The sequence below is a fragment of the Corvus kubaryi genome, unplaced genomic scaffold (assembly GCF_017639235.1).
Source record: "Corvus kubaryi isolate FWS band 111438036 unplaced genomic scaffold, C.kubaryi_AGA036_p1.0 37396, whole genome shotgun sequence".
Classification (NCBI taxonomy): domain Eukaryota; kingdom Metazoa; phylum Chordata; class Aves; order Passeriformes; family Corvidae; genus Corvus; species Corvus kubaryi.
In genome coordinates, this window is record NW_024581135.1 from 22,790,532 (window position 1) to 22,806,266 (window position 15,735).

At 37.0% G+C, this 15,735-nt stretch overlaps 1 protein-coding gene across 5 annotated transcripts in view; it reads left to right on the top strand.

Moving 5' to 3' along the window:
- Positions 1-15,735, top strand: part of OSBPL6 (oxysterol binding protein like 6) — a 102,139-nt gene that overhangs the window by 44,986 nt on the left and 41,418 nt on the right. For all 5 annotated transcript variants that reach the window (XM_042040515.1, XM_042040517.1, XM_042040516.1 and 2 more), the window contains exons 3-4: positions 11,449-11,544; positions 14,927-15,049. In XM_042040515.1, the coding sequence (XP_041896449.1) occupies positions 11,449-11,544; positions 14,927-15,049 (219 nt within the window). The remainder of the gene's footprint in view (positions 1-11,448; positions 11,545-14,926; positions 15,050-15,735) is intronic.

Here is a 15,735-nt window from a genome sequence, read left to right on the forward strand (position 1 = left end):
TCACTTTAGAAGGTGGTAATTCAGTTTAAATATCATCTTGTTCATCCTTTATGTAAACACCTAACGTTTTAAATATTATTTTTTTTACTACAAATTAACCCTGATTGTACTACCTCATAGAGTACTAGTCTGGTTGTGGTAGACTTCCATTAAGAGACTCTTGTTTATGTGGATGTAATGCATCTTTTTTCCAGGATCTGCTTGAGATTAAGACTGTATTAATTAAATGGGGGTTTTTGAGGGCTGGCTGTACAATCTGGCCACAATATCAGTGGGAGCACTTCAGAAAGTATCAGAGCTATCCACTAGATTTCATATATGTTCTTACATGTATATTTTACAAATGAAAAGGTTGATACTGAAAAATTGGTTAGAACAGAAACATATTTTGAATTTGATCCATGGAAAAGAGGCAAATAATTAAAAAAAAATTAAAATAATTTGATGTACTATGCATTTACTTGAACGGCTTAGGAATATTTTCTCAGCTAGTTGTTTGGCAGCTCTGATACTATTTTCTCAGCTGCTGCTGAGGAAGTTTTTTCCCTTACCTCTTTTGAAAATGTTGAAGCCTGAGAATTTTTAATGCAAACTGTAAAATTTACAGCTTTGAATGTAAACAATCTCACCACAAGGTACATTTAAAATGTTAAATCAGGAGAAGAATTCTGATGTATGGTTAATAACAGGCAGGAAATGTGTGTGTAATTTTTTAAATAATTTCCATTGCTTAAGTAAATCCAAAAAGTGTTTTCTCACAGGTGATAATATTTTCCCTTTCATAGTGTACAGGATTTTGGATAGCTTTATTCAATTAATTAAGTCTTGGTTAGGATATAACCTCTTAATTTTTCATTAGTTCCATCTGGAGCAAGAATTTTGACGTCATTTTTTTAAAGCATCAGTGTATTTTATCTCCTACATTTAAACCCAAAGAAGGCAAATGCAAGAGTCTCAGGAGCTGCTGGTCTCAGCTAAGAGCATATTATCTGAGTTTTCTTTGTAATTAGGTAATTTGACATAACCATGCAACTAGGAATTAAAAACCAAATTTACCTCTTGGGAATACATTTTACCATAAATCTAATGGCTACCATATCTGTTACCATAGCAACGGTACAGAGCAAGGTATACCTGTCATCATAATGAAATGGATGCTTAACTTTAGGTCCATATTTGATCATGGAAACGTGAAGCATGATTTTAAAATAATGCTATAAAGGTTGATGGTGTGATGCATCCAGAGGATCCCATAAAGTGTGATGATGCTTAACGATGTACTTAGGCATGTAAATGTGGACTGGAAGGGCTACTCCGAGGCGTTTGCTTTTTTGCCTTAGTGCTTTCAGTGTTAAAGGTGGGAGAATGAATGGCTGAGCAATTTCTTCTGCAGAAAGAACTGCAGCGTGCAACGCGGCATGAAGTGCAGTGGTGCTACATCCAGGGAAAGGAGCATGCACATTTCCTCTCTGCATGGAGACACATTAAAACATCCATTTCATCCTACCATCCAGTGTAACAACTGCATTTTTAATTTATTTCTTTGCTTGTGGTATTATTTGTATGTCTTGGTTTCCATAGGCTTTTGCCCAAACACAATGATAGCTAGGGGTTATGGGATTTTGGTTCAGGGGCTGTTGGATTTTACTTTGAAAAGTCTTTAAAATTGTGTCTTGCTGCCTCCTTGGACTCTTCAGAGCAGCTAGTAGGAAAGCACCCTTCCTAAATTGGTAATATAGATGAATATGGAAATTGATATGACTGGATGAAGTGCCAGTGTAGCTTTTATTGTCATATGTCAGGATAACACTGGCTATTTCTGGATGGTTAATGACTGAAGCATTCTCATAATATAATTCTTGTCAAAGTCATACCAGCAATTATGGAACAGTTTCCCAATAAATTATGGTGCAGGAGGCTGAATGAGTGTGAACATGACTACGAGAAATCATTTCAGGGAGAGTGGAAAATGTCGTGCTGTATATAATGCTGGTATTTTACTGTAGCTTTTTTATTTGTACAATATACATCACCTAAGAGAATTAGCAGACAAAAGCTTTGACATTGCCAATTTTCAGGCTCCATGACTGAGTAATAGATAAATGAATAGACTAATGAAGCCAGCAATAGCTAAGAAAGTGATTTCAGATTTTTGTCATTCATTTTCATTAAAACCGTGTTTAATTTGGATGGTTAGACAGTAGAAGGCCCAGAAACAGCCTGCTCTGTTTAGCCCCTGAGTTGAATAGAGTGGGAAGGCAGTTGTGGTACCCTTGATAAGGAATACTTCAGAAGGGAGCAGCAGCAGATTTTCCTAGTGTGGAACTGTGGCAGAGCACAAAACCTGTCACTTCCACTGTCAAGAAGAGTCTTCGTACAAAAGGTAGCATAAAAAGTGCAATTCTGATAGCCTATTTTGTGGGCCATGCTGACAAGGGAGATTCCTGTTTTTATCCCTTATGAAACTCTGAAAAGGCTAGCTATATACTGCTGCACAGCAAAATGGAGGAAAACTAACAACTCTTAGAAGTACAGCTGCATATGATAAAATCATATGTTGTATATTCAATTTTATGGGTGTAAGTTCTTTATATTCATAAAAAATATTCTGTATTTTATTTATTGACTAAGTATGCAACTCATAAGGCAGAGTGTAATACATTATATATTCTCTGCAGTGTGTGGGTAGGAATATTGTGCTGAGAAGAAAGAAGCAAATACATCATAGGGTTAATAATGTGCAGTTTGGCAAATTGGAGCCTGACCTCAGGCTGCTAAACTGAGGGAGTGATACAGAAGGAGAGTAATCATATTGAAACTGTGAACAAAGGGGAGATTTTGACCTTTCTGACCACCACCTAAAAGCTAGCTAATGCATGATATGAAAATGGATGTAGCAATGTCTTCTATATTGTGTGAGGATTTCTCTTGTAATGTCTTAATTTTCTTTTTGGTCTTTCATGGGGGAGAGACGATCAGCTGTTCTCTTGCTCTTTTTGTGTTTTTGTTTATCAGTTTGCTTTTTCAACAAATCCTTGCTTCTTTTCCTACACAGCAATCTCAAAAGAAGGAAAGCTTTTAGTCCTATAGCATTTAGCCTTGTGTTGTCACCTTTCTACTAGGAGAGCTTTCATATTTCAAACGATTATTGTCTTTTAGCTATTTGTAAAGAGTGAGAGGTGGGGGCTTTGAAGAAAGAGGAAGAAAGATTTTCCACAGCAGCAGTCTGCTTTTCAGATTTTAGTATGGCTTGTTGTTTGTTTTGGGTTGGTTTTTTTTCCCTTCTGTACAAGCAGTATTGACTAATAGAAGGGGTGTACACAAGGTATTCAAAAAGGACTGAGTTTGGGCTGAAGATGTTTACCTGGCCATGAAATTTAGAAGCAGAGCGCAATTCCAAGGCTCTGGTCTTGTCTAAAGGTCTGCACTAGAAAATGCCTATTTAGCTTTTTACAACCACTGTATTTCATCGAAGTAGTCTCCTGAAAGTGGTGTTTCCTAAGGTGGGTATCACCATTTTGTAGATGCTTTGACAGTGCTGCGCATACAAGATTGTGATGTGATATAACCTAATATATTCCATGTGGAAGAGATGTCTGAGCACATTTATGTACCTTTTTTATTCTGAAGGTGGGTAGCAGCCTACATACTTGCTCACAGCTGTCAGACTGATGTGACATCTGGGAAAAATATTCTTATTGGTTACCTGTAAATTTCACTTGTTTCTGTCTCTCTGTGACTTAAAAAGTAGGAAAGGCAAGGATGGACAGTTGTCTGATGGACATAATACAGACCTCAGAACATGCAGCTTTACTCCTAGCTTTGCTTTGTAGCAAAGCATAGAGTTTTAGAAGCCTTTTTACTTTGCAGTTGTTTGTGAGAATTATTTAATAATAGCTATTAACCTCTCTGAGAGTTTCAAACTAAAGAGGCTACTAAATGCCAAGTACTGTTGTTACAGTGATGTAATTCTCTTTTGCTAGCTTTCCTAATTAACTTTCTTCACATAAAACTATTGAAGCAGGATTAGAGAAGGAAGTGTTGAGTACTTCAAAAGCAACAACTCACTGGAGCAAGCAAATGTTCTGAGGGAGCCGAAGAATGAAATGCCAAAATTGTTAACAAAAACATGCAATTATTCTTTAACTTGATTAGTTGCTGCTACTCTACATTTTTTTTCCCTGTGCCTTTGACAGAGTGTGAAAACATTCCTTAGGTTTGGAAGGTAGTGGGTCTTACTTCAGTGTCTGATAAAATGTCTGAAGCGATGTAACTTTTAAAGCTGTAGAATACTCACGTGAATGTTACATTAGGTTCAATGCCATAGTGCTTGTTTTAAATGAAACCATAAATCTCAGATCTGTTAGATTTTTATCACTCAAATGGGTAATTTGATGAGTGAACTCAGAAGGTGGTTAAACTTACAAAGTGAAGCTCTCTGGACTACAGGTTTGTCCAGGGGTGGGATAGGAACCCCCTGCAAGTGATACTTGGAGGGAATGGGTACAGATTGATCCCAAGGGTAAGGCAGACCCCCAAGTACTGATGCTGATGGGTGCATTGAAAGTGTGAGACATTCTCCAGCACTGGGAATCCTTGTGGGCAGAACTGCTGGCATACACTGGCAGCAGCACGTGCCCCGGATCCCAGTACCCCTGGACACATCAGGCTGGCTGTGTGTGTGAAGCTAGCCTGCAGACACACAGCAGATGTCCTTCATATTGTGCCTGTATTTCTGTCTAGAATTTACCTGAGAGATAGACAGCAAACAGAAGATGTACATCTGTCCACGTGCACAGGATGGGCCTCTCCAGTCCATTTTTCGAGATACTTGGATCATGACTGCTCCTGCCCTTTGTAATATCTTCACTGGTTTAGAGACAAGATCAGAGCACAGTCCTGGAGATTAATAGATGGAGATGCTGTCTCTTCCTAAGAAAGACTTGGCCTTAAAGCTTTGAAGAGATAAAATGGTCTGGAACAGTCAAGGAGAGACAGTGATAGCATTCATACCAGGCTGTCCCAGGGGGCTGTATGTACATGTTCTCTGAGCTTCATAAACATTGCTATCTCAGTTACCCTACCTCTAGGAGTGCTTTACAGGTTCCATGGAGAATGCTGAAGTTCAGATGTGGGCTATGAAGAAAGATTTATTTTTTAAAAAATATGTCAGTTTGATTAGAAATGGTGCCTGTAGCTATCTTCTATTACAAAACCAGGGAAATTGCTCTCATAAAAGCTTAATTACCCATGTAAATTTTGACAGATAATTTAAGGTGGTGTTTTCAGAACATGGTCACTTTTGCATTCCTCTTGTCTCATTTTTTTCCCTTCATGCATACATGTCCTACATAAGCATGTCTCATCCTTGAGGATACAAACTCGAAGTGCAACATACACACGAATTTGGAAGGAAGAAATGCAACTCTTCTGAAGTGCCATTGAGGATTTCTGGGAAACAAATGGGGGAGAAGAAAGAGAACCATGATTGTATTTTCATTTCCTCAGTGGAGAGGAAATGCACAAAAGTGAAGAGGGAGGGTGATGGCAGGTATGATATGGAGGCTTCTGTTTTCTAGACACTCCTGTGTGATTGGGATTATCCACATTCAAAATATACAAATGTATTAGACAGAATAACTGTGTGCCTTAGTAATGCTATTTGCTCTTCCAACACCTCTCTTTTCCTGTTTTTATTAAATACTCTAGTGTGGAACTGAAAATGAAGTGATTACATAAAAATTTTTTTCCTCCCTAGTAGAATAATATTTCATGTAAAAAAAAAATCAGATTAAAAATTTTTCAACCCCCTCTTTTTCCTATCTCCTATATTTTTATACTGTGTATATTGAAGTTTAAAGGATATTGAGAAAGGCTAAGTAGGTTGCTTACAGGAAGAAGTGAAAGAGAGTCACAAGAAGAAAGGTCTCTCTTCTTCTGAACCTATGCACTTTTTTAAGGAAGGTCCAGCTTTTTCATTTATTATTTGTGTTAACATTGACTCCCTTTCATGTCTAGAATGTTTTCATTCATGAAAAAATTAACATATCAAGTAATGATTTTCTTTTGTGTATGTAATTTTATTTTCCTTCCTTTTTTCTTTAACTATCTCAGCATCATTAAAATGAACTGCTAGCCTGAGACTATTTAACAAAATATCAAGCCTTTTAATTGTGATTATTCAATAGTCATAAAAAAAGCTTTGTATCATTAGCTAAAATCTGAATTCTCTGTGTCAGACACTGTAAATTTATCTGTTTGCACTATCTTAAGGTAGATGCAAAGGGAGAAGATTGTCATTGACACTGAGGCTGTGACTTGGTAGTTGTTCCAAACCATCGTTCTGGCAAAAGGAAGGTTGCTGTTACAATGACAGATAGCTCTTTTCTCCTTTATCCAGTTGTGCTAATGATTCCCTCCAAGAAGATCTTCATCGGAGCAAGAGCTTATTTGTCTTCAGAATTTGTTGAAAAGTACCTTGAATAGCAAAGTCTTCCTTGCTTCCAGAGCCTAAAAGCATTGACGTGAAGTACAATACAAAGCTAGAGTTCTGGAAAGGGCTGACAGAGAGCTCCTGAGCTAACAAATCCTTGACATTTTTGTTATACAAGAAGGGTGTACTTTGCATATCCCAGGAAAGAAGCAGGCAGACGTACCTGGATATTATACATATGCTACAGAGCTGCATATTGTCTTGCAGTAAAAAGGTTACAAAGAGACATTTCTGTACAAGCTGAGCATGTGTTACAGTAAGAAGAAAAATATTAACTGTGTGTGGTATTCACGAAGTATTTTGAAGTTCCTTTGTCAGTTAGCTGATAGCTGAGATTGCTGAAAACAGCTGTGGAGCAGTGCCAATAGAAAAGACTGAGGATAAGAATAGGACCATGACTGCTTTATAAAAATTTAAAAAATGTGCTAGAAGATAGAAGAAATGTATTGATGAGGTATGGTTGTTTTGCTTTGCCCTCGCTCTTCCCTCACAGTTATATTCAAGAGTCTGTCTTTCTTCCAACATTAATGGGGGAAAGCCAGAGCTGGCTGAGAGGCAGCTGAAGATAAAAGCAAGTTTCAAGGTTATAACCTTGAAAATAATACAGCCTTTGCAAATAATACTGCAGCCTAACTCGGCATGTATCACAGCTTGTTTAGAAGGTAGTAAAAATTGTCATATGCAGTCAAGTCTGTGTCTACCTTACTGCTTCTGCTGTGTTTCAGATAACTGGAAAATAGTGGTTTTTTTAATTGAGAGAAAGTGATTAAACATTGCACTTCATACTAAATGGAATTCAAATAAGAACACAGTTTTGCTAGGTTGCAAAAAGAATTCCAGTGAATAGCAAATAATAAAAGATGCGCTAGTTAGCACTTTGGATTGAAAAAGAACAGTACAAAAAACTCAGTCAGGAAAGCTCTATTTTGAATTGCTGTCATAGGACAGTGTATGCCTAGGCCCCATGGTTATGGGTGTTGAAGACTGCTAGAATGCTATGACCAACCGAAACGATCCATCAGATTGTTTTCATTAATTGTTAACCACATGTTGTGCACATTTCTGAACTACAGAGAGTCTGTGTCCAATGTAAGTGATGAAATCCTCACCAGCTTGTCTTTTTCTGGGAAATTAATAAATTATAAATTATAGAGATGTCTTTGCATTAAATATAATTAATTCCATTAAGTAAATAAGCAGTGAAGCAGAAGGGAGAGGCATGAGTGTCAGACTTGTCACTGGATTTTCTGTCTCTACTTACTCAAAATCTCTTTTCTTTCCTTGCCTTTCCTGTGAAAACAGTTGAATGTCTTTTGTTTTAATGGGAAGTCAGATTCAGTAAACAAAAGTTAGGGTCTTCAGCCTCTGGTCTGATGGAGACCAACCCTGCCAGTGGAATGGGAATCAGAGGAAAAACAAAGGAAAACCTGGGAGTTGAGATAAGAACAGTTTAGTAATACAATAATGATTGTAAGGGAAAGAAAGAACAAGAAAGAGAGAAAGAAATAAAACCCAAGAAAGGCATGTGATGCCCAATACAATGGCTCACCACCTGTCGGCCAAGGCCCAGCCCATCCCCCAGCAGTGATCGGCCTCTCACGTCCAACTCCCCCAGTTTATACACTATGCTTGACATTCTATGGTATGGAATATCCCAAGGACCAACTCAGGTCACCTGCCCTGGCTATGGCCCTGCCAGCTCCTCATGCACCTCCTCACTGGCAGAGTACAAGAAACTGAAAAGTCCTTGATTTAAGGTAAGAGCTACTCAGCAACATCACTGTGCCTTCAACACTCTTCTCATACTAAATCCAAAACACACAGCACTGTAACAGCACTCAGAAGAAAATTATCTCTGTCTCAGCCAAAACCAGAACAGTGAGGTGCATGAGTCATTGAACTCCAAAGTAAGGAAAGAAATTGGCAAGATACATGGAAGGATATTGTAAAATATGTTTTCCATTCTTGCCTTCCAGAGAAGATGAGAATATGATGCAACGTCATAGTGCTATTTTATTTTCTCCATCAATTTCGTCTCCCTCATGTCTTTGGGGAAAAAGGAAAAAAATGCAGGGTGGAACAAGCATTTGTGTTCCCCATATGTTGGCTTGCTAGGGCTATTTTGAGGCAAATGTGTGTCACATATGTATGTTGTAGATAATCATAAAAATGAAGGAAGGATTGTAGTTAGGATGAAGATTTTGCAATAGAATTACATAGTAATTTGAATTAAACTTGTAATTCTGTTGAATTAGTTTTCAAGAACACACAGAATTTGCCAGTGCTGGCGTTTTCCTCCAAGAGAAACCAGCTATAGTGCATAGGTAATCCTGAAACCTGAGGGGAGTCTGGAATGCAGCAATGCAGACATTGATTTTGTCTGTCTGTATTTTTGGGATGAGAGGAATAAGAGTACCAGGTTGATTGATATGCCTAGTTTAATGGATTATTATTCATTTTCTGGTTTGATTATAAATAAACCCCAGAAGCTATATTGGTCTGCCTCTTTCTTCCTTCTTATCAGACTTTTTTTTACTGCTTCCTTTACCAACTCTGTTTTTCATGTTAAAATACAAAAAAAGCCTTGATAATAATTTCAAGATCTAAATAATTTTTATTTCTTTGATTCCAAATAACTAAATTCTTCCACTGTAAAATTAGCTGCTTTTCAAAATGTCAAGCAATTGTGTGATGTCTAGTTGTAATTTTGCAGAAAAATAACATGCATTACTGGAAAACACTTTGCACCAAGTAATGTCTCTTAATATTATGCTAGAGACATGTCACAAATCTAAAGAAATTTGTGTCAGTATAATGGTGGTCATGAGAAAAGAGAATTGAAAAGCAAACATATATAGGCAATGAGCCAACACTTCTGGAAGTAAGGAATGTAAAGAAGACAATTTTATTTGAAAGGTGTTCATTTTCTAATTTTCAAACAAATAGTTGAATAAGTCAGCATTCATTAAAGTGCTGCTGGCTAATAATGTATTTTTCAACTGAAGTGGAACTGTAATGACTGAAGGCTAATTAAAAAAAAAGAAAAAGGCGCAAAACCTTCCTGACTTAAAATCATTTAATTGAAAATGTCACTGGAAATCTGGCAAGCTAAGGGCTGTTGGGCTACTCCTCTCTAAATATCGTACAAAATGAAATTGCAGTTATGTAACAACAAACTGCACCAGCTGCTACATATGAGACCTTCTGAACATCTGTGTTGGGCATTGCTCCATCTCAGGATGGATGGATTCCTGCCTGCCAGACAAAACTGGCAAGAAAGTTGGGAATCATCCTGATTATACTAATCGAGAGACATTTTAATTTGGTTCTTTTGTATATTGTTAAAGTGTGATACTGTGTATAAGTAGCATTTCCTTTATTTGGTGAGAAAGCTTATCATTATCATTAGGAACTTTGTGATTCTCAGCTCAAATTAGTTTATTAAATTACTTGATATGTAACACAGACACTTGTGCTATATACATACATACAAATTTTTTTTGTCATCTGACTAGTAAAATACACTGGGCTAAATAAGTAGATTGGACTTCCTTTAATAAAGCAGAAGTTTTTAAAGCATAAATGACGAAGCTTTTTGCTGGTTGACCCTTGAATAACATAATACTGCTGATTTTCTGCATTCTTCACTGTAAAATTTAATTAAAATGAACTGAAATTAAATACTAATTGTTGTTGTGTGGTGGCAGGGATGCTTATTAATCTCCACTGACAACAGAGACACTCCCCATATTTTCCTATTCTCATTCACAGTTGCAACTTGAAAGAGAACAATGAAGGTCTGTGTGTTGCTCTGCAGCAAGATGTGGTCTGTGTTATACACATGCATTTAAATGAATAACTGTGTTTATTTTCATTTAGTTTGGTTATGGTCCTTGTGTACTTAATAATTTGTATAAACAATAGTATTTACAGTGCTGTTTGTATGTGCTTTTATATTCCCTGATTGTTTCTGCTGTCTCTGGTACCTGGGTAATTTCTTCAGTCAATGCAAAGAAGCTTAATTGTGAACAAAACTTAATTGGCATTTTCAGTTGAGAAAAACATACGCTTCTCAGAGGGTAATAGCAATTGCAAGTTTGTCATTGTGCTGCATGTCCTGGAAATAAAGCAGTTTTATATTATTCCAAAGAGATACTAATGACGTGTTGTGGTAGAATTCTTGCCAAATAGTAGTGTGAGATGCAGCAAAATTTCACCAGAGAATGAAATGCAGATCCACACATGAGGGTTGTGGTCATTTTCTCTTGTATCAAAAATGCTTTTTCTTTTATAAAATAGGAGCGAAACATTTCTGGAAAATGGAAAGATGTTTAGATGTCTTTTAAGAATAGCAGTTTTTTCAAGACTAGTTGTGACATTATGTATTTCATTTTTATTACAATGCTTTGAAGATATAAAATTTTATAGTATTGTCATATGTAGAAACAGCTGCAGTGGTTTAAGATCACAGTATTCCATGAATGTTCACCAGCAAGCCCATCATCTGAGACACAGTAACTGATCTTGTTAATACCTGTAATCTATTTAAAAGCATTAGTGTGGTGAGTTACTTTATCTCAGTTGAGAAGCCAATAACAAAATGCTAAGGTGTGATAATGAATATTTTAGAGGCAGTAATATCTTATGTGAAGAAGTGAATGTAGGGCAGTGCTGACTGCACAATATGTGCACTCAGTGTCTTGTATATTAACAGAAAACATGATAGGTCTGGTTAGGAGTACTTTGTGTAGGTAAGAACTGCATTACTTGTCTTTCCTGGTTTTTTTTTAGTTCACCATCATTTCTAGGTTAAACAGAGTAATTAATTAAAAACCCAGTAATAAAGAAAGAGAAGTATATTGCCTCTGAAGGCAAACTATTTGTGCATTTAAGTCATGGATGGGTAGTGTTTTTTATGTTTTGAGCCATGATGTTGTCTTTAATTATTTTTTTAGAGTGTTCATATTTTGGAGCGAAAGGCTTCTTCGGGAAGCACAGACCCTTCTTTAAGCAAGCAGTTCCTTGAAAGCGATCATCTCTCTCTATCCAAGGTAAGCAAAAGCCTGGGATGGAATCTGTGTAGTGAGTTTCCCTCTAGAGTTACAAAGTAGTTAGACTATCACTTTAGGGACAGTGTTTTGTATGATTCCGTGATATTCCAATGATACCATTGAGTATATTGTGAGTCTGCCCTGGAGCTCATTGTTCCGTAACTGAGGTGGAGGAAGAGCCAGTAATCTTTAGTAGATGTTATATTACCAAAATTCAGGTGGTTTTTTGTTTTTTTTTTCCCCATGGATGGCCTAGGAACAAATTTTGCTATCTCAGAGTACGGGGCTAGAAGGGACTTTGATGATCCTTGTGTGTTCCAACTCAGGGTGTTGTATGATTCTAAGACTTTGAGAAATTTTCCAGTCCAATCCTCTTATTAAGGAAGAGCAAATCATATCCAAGTCTAAAATTGCTCCTAACAAATATTAGTTTAAAAAATATGTCCTAATAACATCCCTTGAGGGTAGTTTGAAATTTAAAAGCTCTTGCTGAGACTTTCTTTCCTGAGGCAGAGAAAAGGATGGAACTGCAGGGGTGGCACCACCCTTGTGACACCACCCTCATGAGAGGTGGAGCCGTGTGTGTGGTGTTTTGAAGTCAACTTCTTTTTGGGTAAATTCCTCAGTTTTGGAATAAGTGATTCTAAACAAGTCTAATTCCACATAAAGAAAGCTTCATTTTATGATACTTCATATCCAAAAGTAACATTGTTACTGAAAAGGTGAGGATGCTGTGATGGAATATTTGGTGGAAAAGAAAAATCAGAAACGTAATGCCTGAAGTTCTGAAACAGACCTGGTAAAACAATTTCAAAAGGAAATATTCTGTTCATCCAGGGAAAATGAAATGGTTTATTTTCTTTTATTTGGAAAATAAATATTTTGCAGTCAAAAGTTGAGAAAGAAGTTGGTAATGGTTCCCTTAATCCCCATACATGGGGCATGTGCAGACCCAGGGACTGAAGGCTGTGATTGTGTTCCCCCAGTCATGATGCTTTGCACTGGGCTGCTTCTCATGAAATACCTATGGAATCACTGAAGTCCTGAAGTACTGGCGCTGTACTTGAGAATTGTCCTTGGATGAGGATTCCACAAGCATATCAATTTCACTGTTTTTTTCCCATTTTTGTCTCTCCTTCATAATGACCCTTGTATTGGGCATGGCTCAACACTCCAAAACCGTGGGATGAGGCGCAGTTAGGATTTTTAGGGGGTTTTAAGAACAGCTTGTAGCACTGATGCAGCAGGAGACAAGTATCCACACTGCACTGAATAATGGCTCATTTTATCCCTCTGTATCTGGCCTTTTGTTTAAATGAAAAGCTATATGAGATTGTGTGATTTCTAGTTGAGAAGTAATCAATACTGATGTTATCTAGTAGATAAAAGACTTATGCCTGCAGCTGATCATCTAAAGGAGAAATCAATATGGTGAAGCATCTGTTGGCAGAGATGCAGAGACTCTCTGCTTGCCCCAGGGGACTTGGAGTTTAATTTGTCCCCCTCAAGTGCCAAGTACTTCCTTGTAGGGAAAAAGTAATACATATGTGCTTCCCTTCACAGAATGGAAATAGATTATTGAAACAAAACATGGGGAAGTAAAAAAGGTGGATTTTGAGTATGGCATTTACAGACAATAGGATAGCTAGTTTATGCTTATTCAGGGGAAAATAAGCTGAATAAAGATTTATATTAAAATTTACTACAGTATGTATTATTTGGGATAGAGCTTTTCACCATTCTCAAAATACCAAGACCTTATTGAAAATATTAGTTTTGAAATTTGCTGTTACATTTGCAACTATATTTTCATAGTAGTAATATTGATGTTATCAGGGCTGTGTAATTTATTTAGAGGTGTTAGGAAAGACTGACAGCGCTTGGCTTTGAACAGTTTTTTAGGAAATGTGGAGACAAACAAGTTTTTTTTCCCTTTAAATGTTTGATGCTACATGACCTCCTTCCTTTCTTGATAACTTTTCATAACATTGCTGGGAATTATGACAGATCAACTGAGAAAATGCAATTTTACAGCTTTTTAAGGTATAATTAGTATAACATTAGTATGGCTTCCTCATAGTCTGAGGAAGCTGGCAATAACAGATTTTTAAACTGATGCAGAATACTTTTGATTACAGTAGTAGCAATAGTATAGAAATACAGGCATGACTCTGTCTTGTTCTCTTCAAGAATATTGTTCTTTGTTGCAATTATTAAAGGATCAGGGGCATGGATCATTGATAGCATTATGGGATCAATAAAAGAACTGTAGCAATAGGCCTGTAAGCAAAAGGCCTGTGTGTGAGAAAAACTCTCCATGAGAAAATTCTTGTGTGAAGAAAAAAAAACAGGGCTGGGAACGAAGAGGGAGTTTCGAAACGATGCAGCTGTACTGATAAGATGTGCTAACCGGGAGAGAAGGGAGGTGGACTCTGAATTCTTTTAATCATAACATAGCAGTAGAAGCTTGCCAATGCAAGTCCAATTATGTAGAAGTAGAAATTCGCTTTGATAAGTTTTAAGCCACTTAAGAGTTAACAAGCTGGTATACTATATAAGCGCCTCTGGATTGCTAATAAATGGAGTTTTGCTCTTATCAACCATATTGGTTTTGGACTGCAATTTTCTCCCCCCTGCCGAAGCCCGGGCCTCTCTTCTTTTGACAATTCCAACAGTTCTTTACCTGTTAACTGTGTTACATTGTAAATCTGGCTTGAGCTGCGCCAGTCACCATGCAAAAGAAATGCTGTATACCAGAAATATGCTTTAATTGGCTCCATGAAAGGCATACAACTGGTTGTATCTCAAATGATACAACCAGTGTTTTTCTCTCTAGAGAGAAAATTAGTTAGCTTTCCTATAAATTTCTCATAATACAGTGAAAATTAATGCAGGAAAATAAAAAAAAACCCTACCTTTTGCAGTTTTCTGGAGGCTCAATTAGCCAGTGAAGCTGTGTCATAAAATGCCTTTGTAGATTATCACTAGCTGCACTCAAAATCAACAATAAAGCAACCTCTTCTGCTAGTTTTTCTGATTTGGAGGAAAAACTGGGACATCCAGAACCAATGTAGCTTGTACTTTATAGATCAGAAAATTTAAATTTCTTTACGATTAAGAAATAGCACGAAGGGCACTCTTACTATACACCTTACCTGCTAAGGGTTAGACTTCCAAAAATGTTTATATTTAGTAGTTTTAAATGAGATACAGCTAGACATAATATAATGACCATGTAGTTTGGTACCTAAATAGGTTGATTGAAAAGCCTGGCTCCTACTCATTATCTTGCACTGAAGAATTTATGCCACTTGTAAGTGCAATTTTTCACCATGTGTGTGCACAGTTAATTAATCGATGTGTCTTCATGCTTTTTCACCAGGAACCTGACAGCTGGGAAATCATAGAGGGTCTGAAAATAGGCCAGACCAATGTCCAGAAGCCAGACAAACATGAAGGTTTCATGCTGAAAAAGAGAAAATGGCCATTAAAAGGTTGGCACAAGGTAAAGGTCTCATTAACCAGTCAGAATGTTATTACCTTATTTTATGAGTTGGGAATTTTTTTGTCCAGACGAAATTAGGATGTCAAATAAATACCCACAATTTTGGTGTATGACTTTTTCTGCCAACTGTGTACAGAATTAGTTTGCAGACACAGTTCATGGCTCTCAAATCACAGTGCTCTCTGCCTAAGGTTGTATTCAAAATCCAGATGGAATTTGTAAATGCTGCAGATGTCTTGTGTTTTAAGAGGTTTAATCAGTACCCCTTTTTTTCTTTCCAGTCTATTATAACAAAGCGTAGCTGTGTACTCTAACATTGCTTTGAGTTTACATTGAAGTTACACAGCAGAGGAGAGCTGATGGACTTTTCCATGTATCCAAGGTGTTTGTATAGGAGAGCATTCCCCTTCAGATCTGCTGACAGGAGACTTATTCAGCTTTGTCCCCAAATTTTTTTGTCTTCTTCACTGGAATCTTCATTGTGGGCATACAGTGGGACTATGCATTTTTGCCGTAAGATATCTCTATTTAAAAAAACCCCAAAACACCCCAAAATTCAACCCCAAATCTCCTGATGCTGTTTAGTTAATTTGGATACATATCTCCATGCATGATTCTGCCTTTTGTTAGCCTTACACTTGGTGTTCTTAAACCATTTTGTCTCTATTTAATACCACAATAATTGC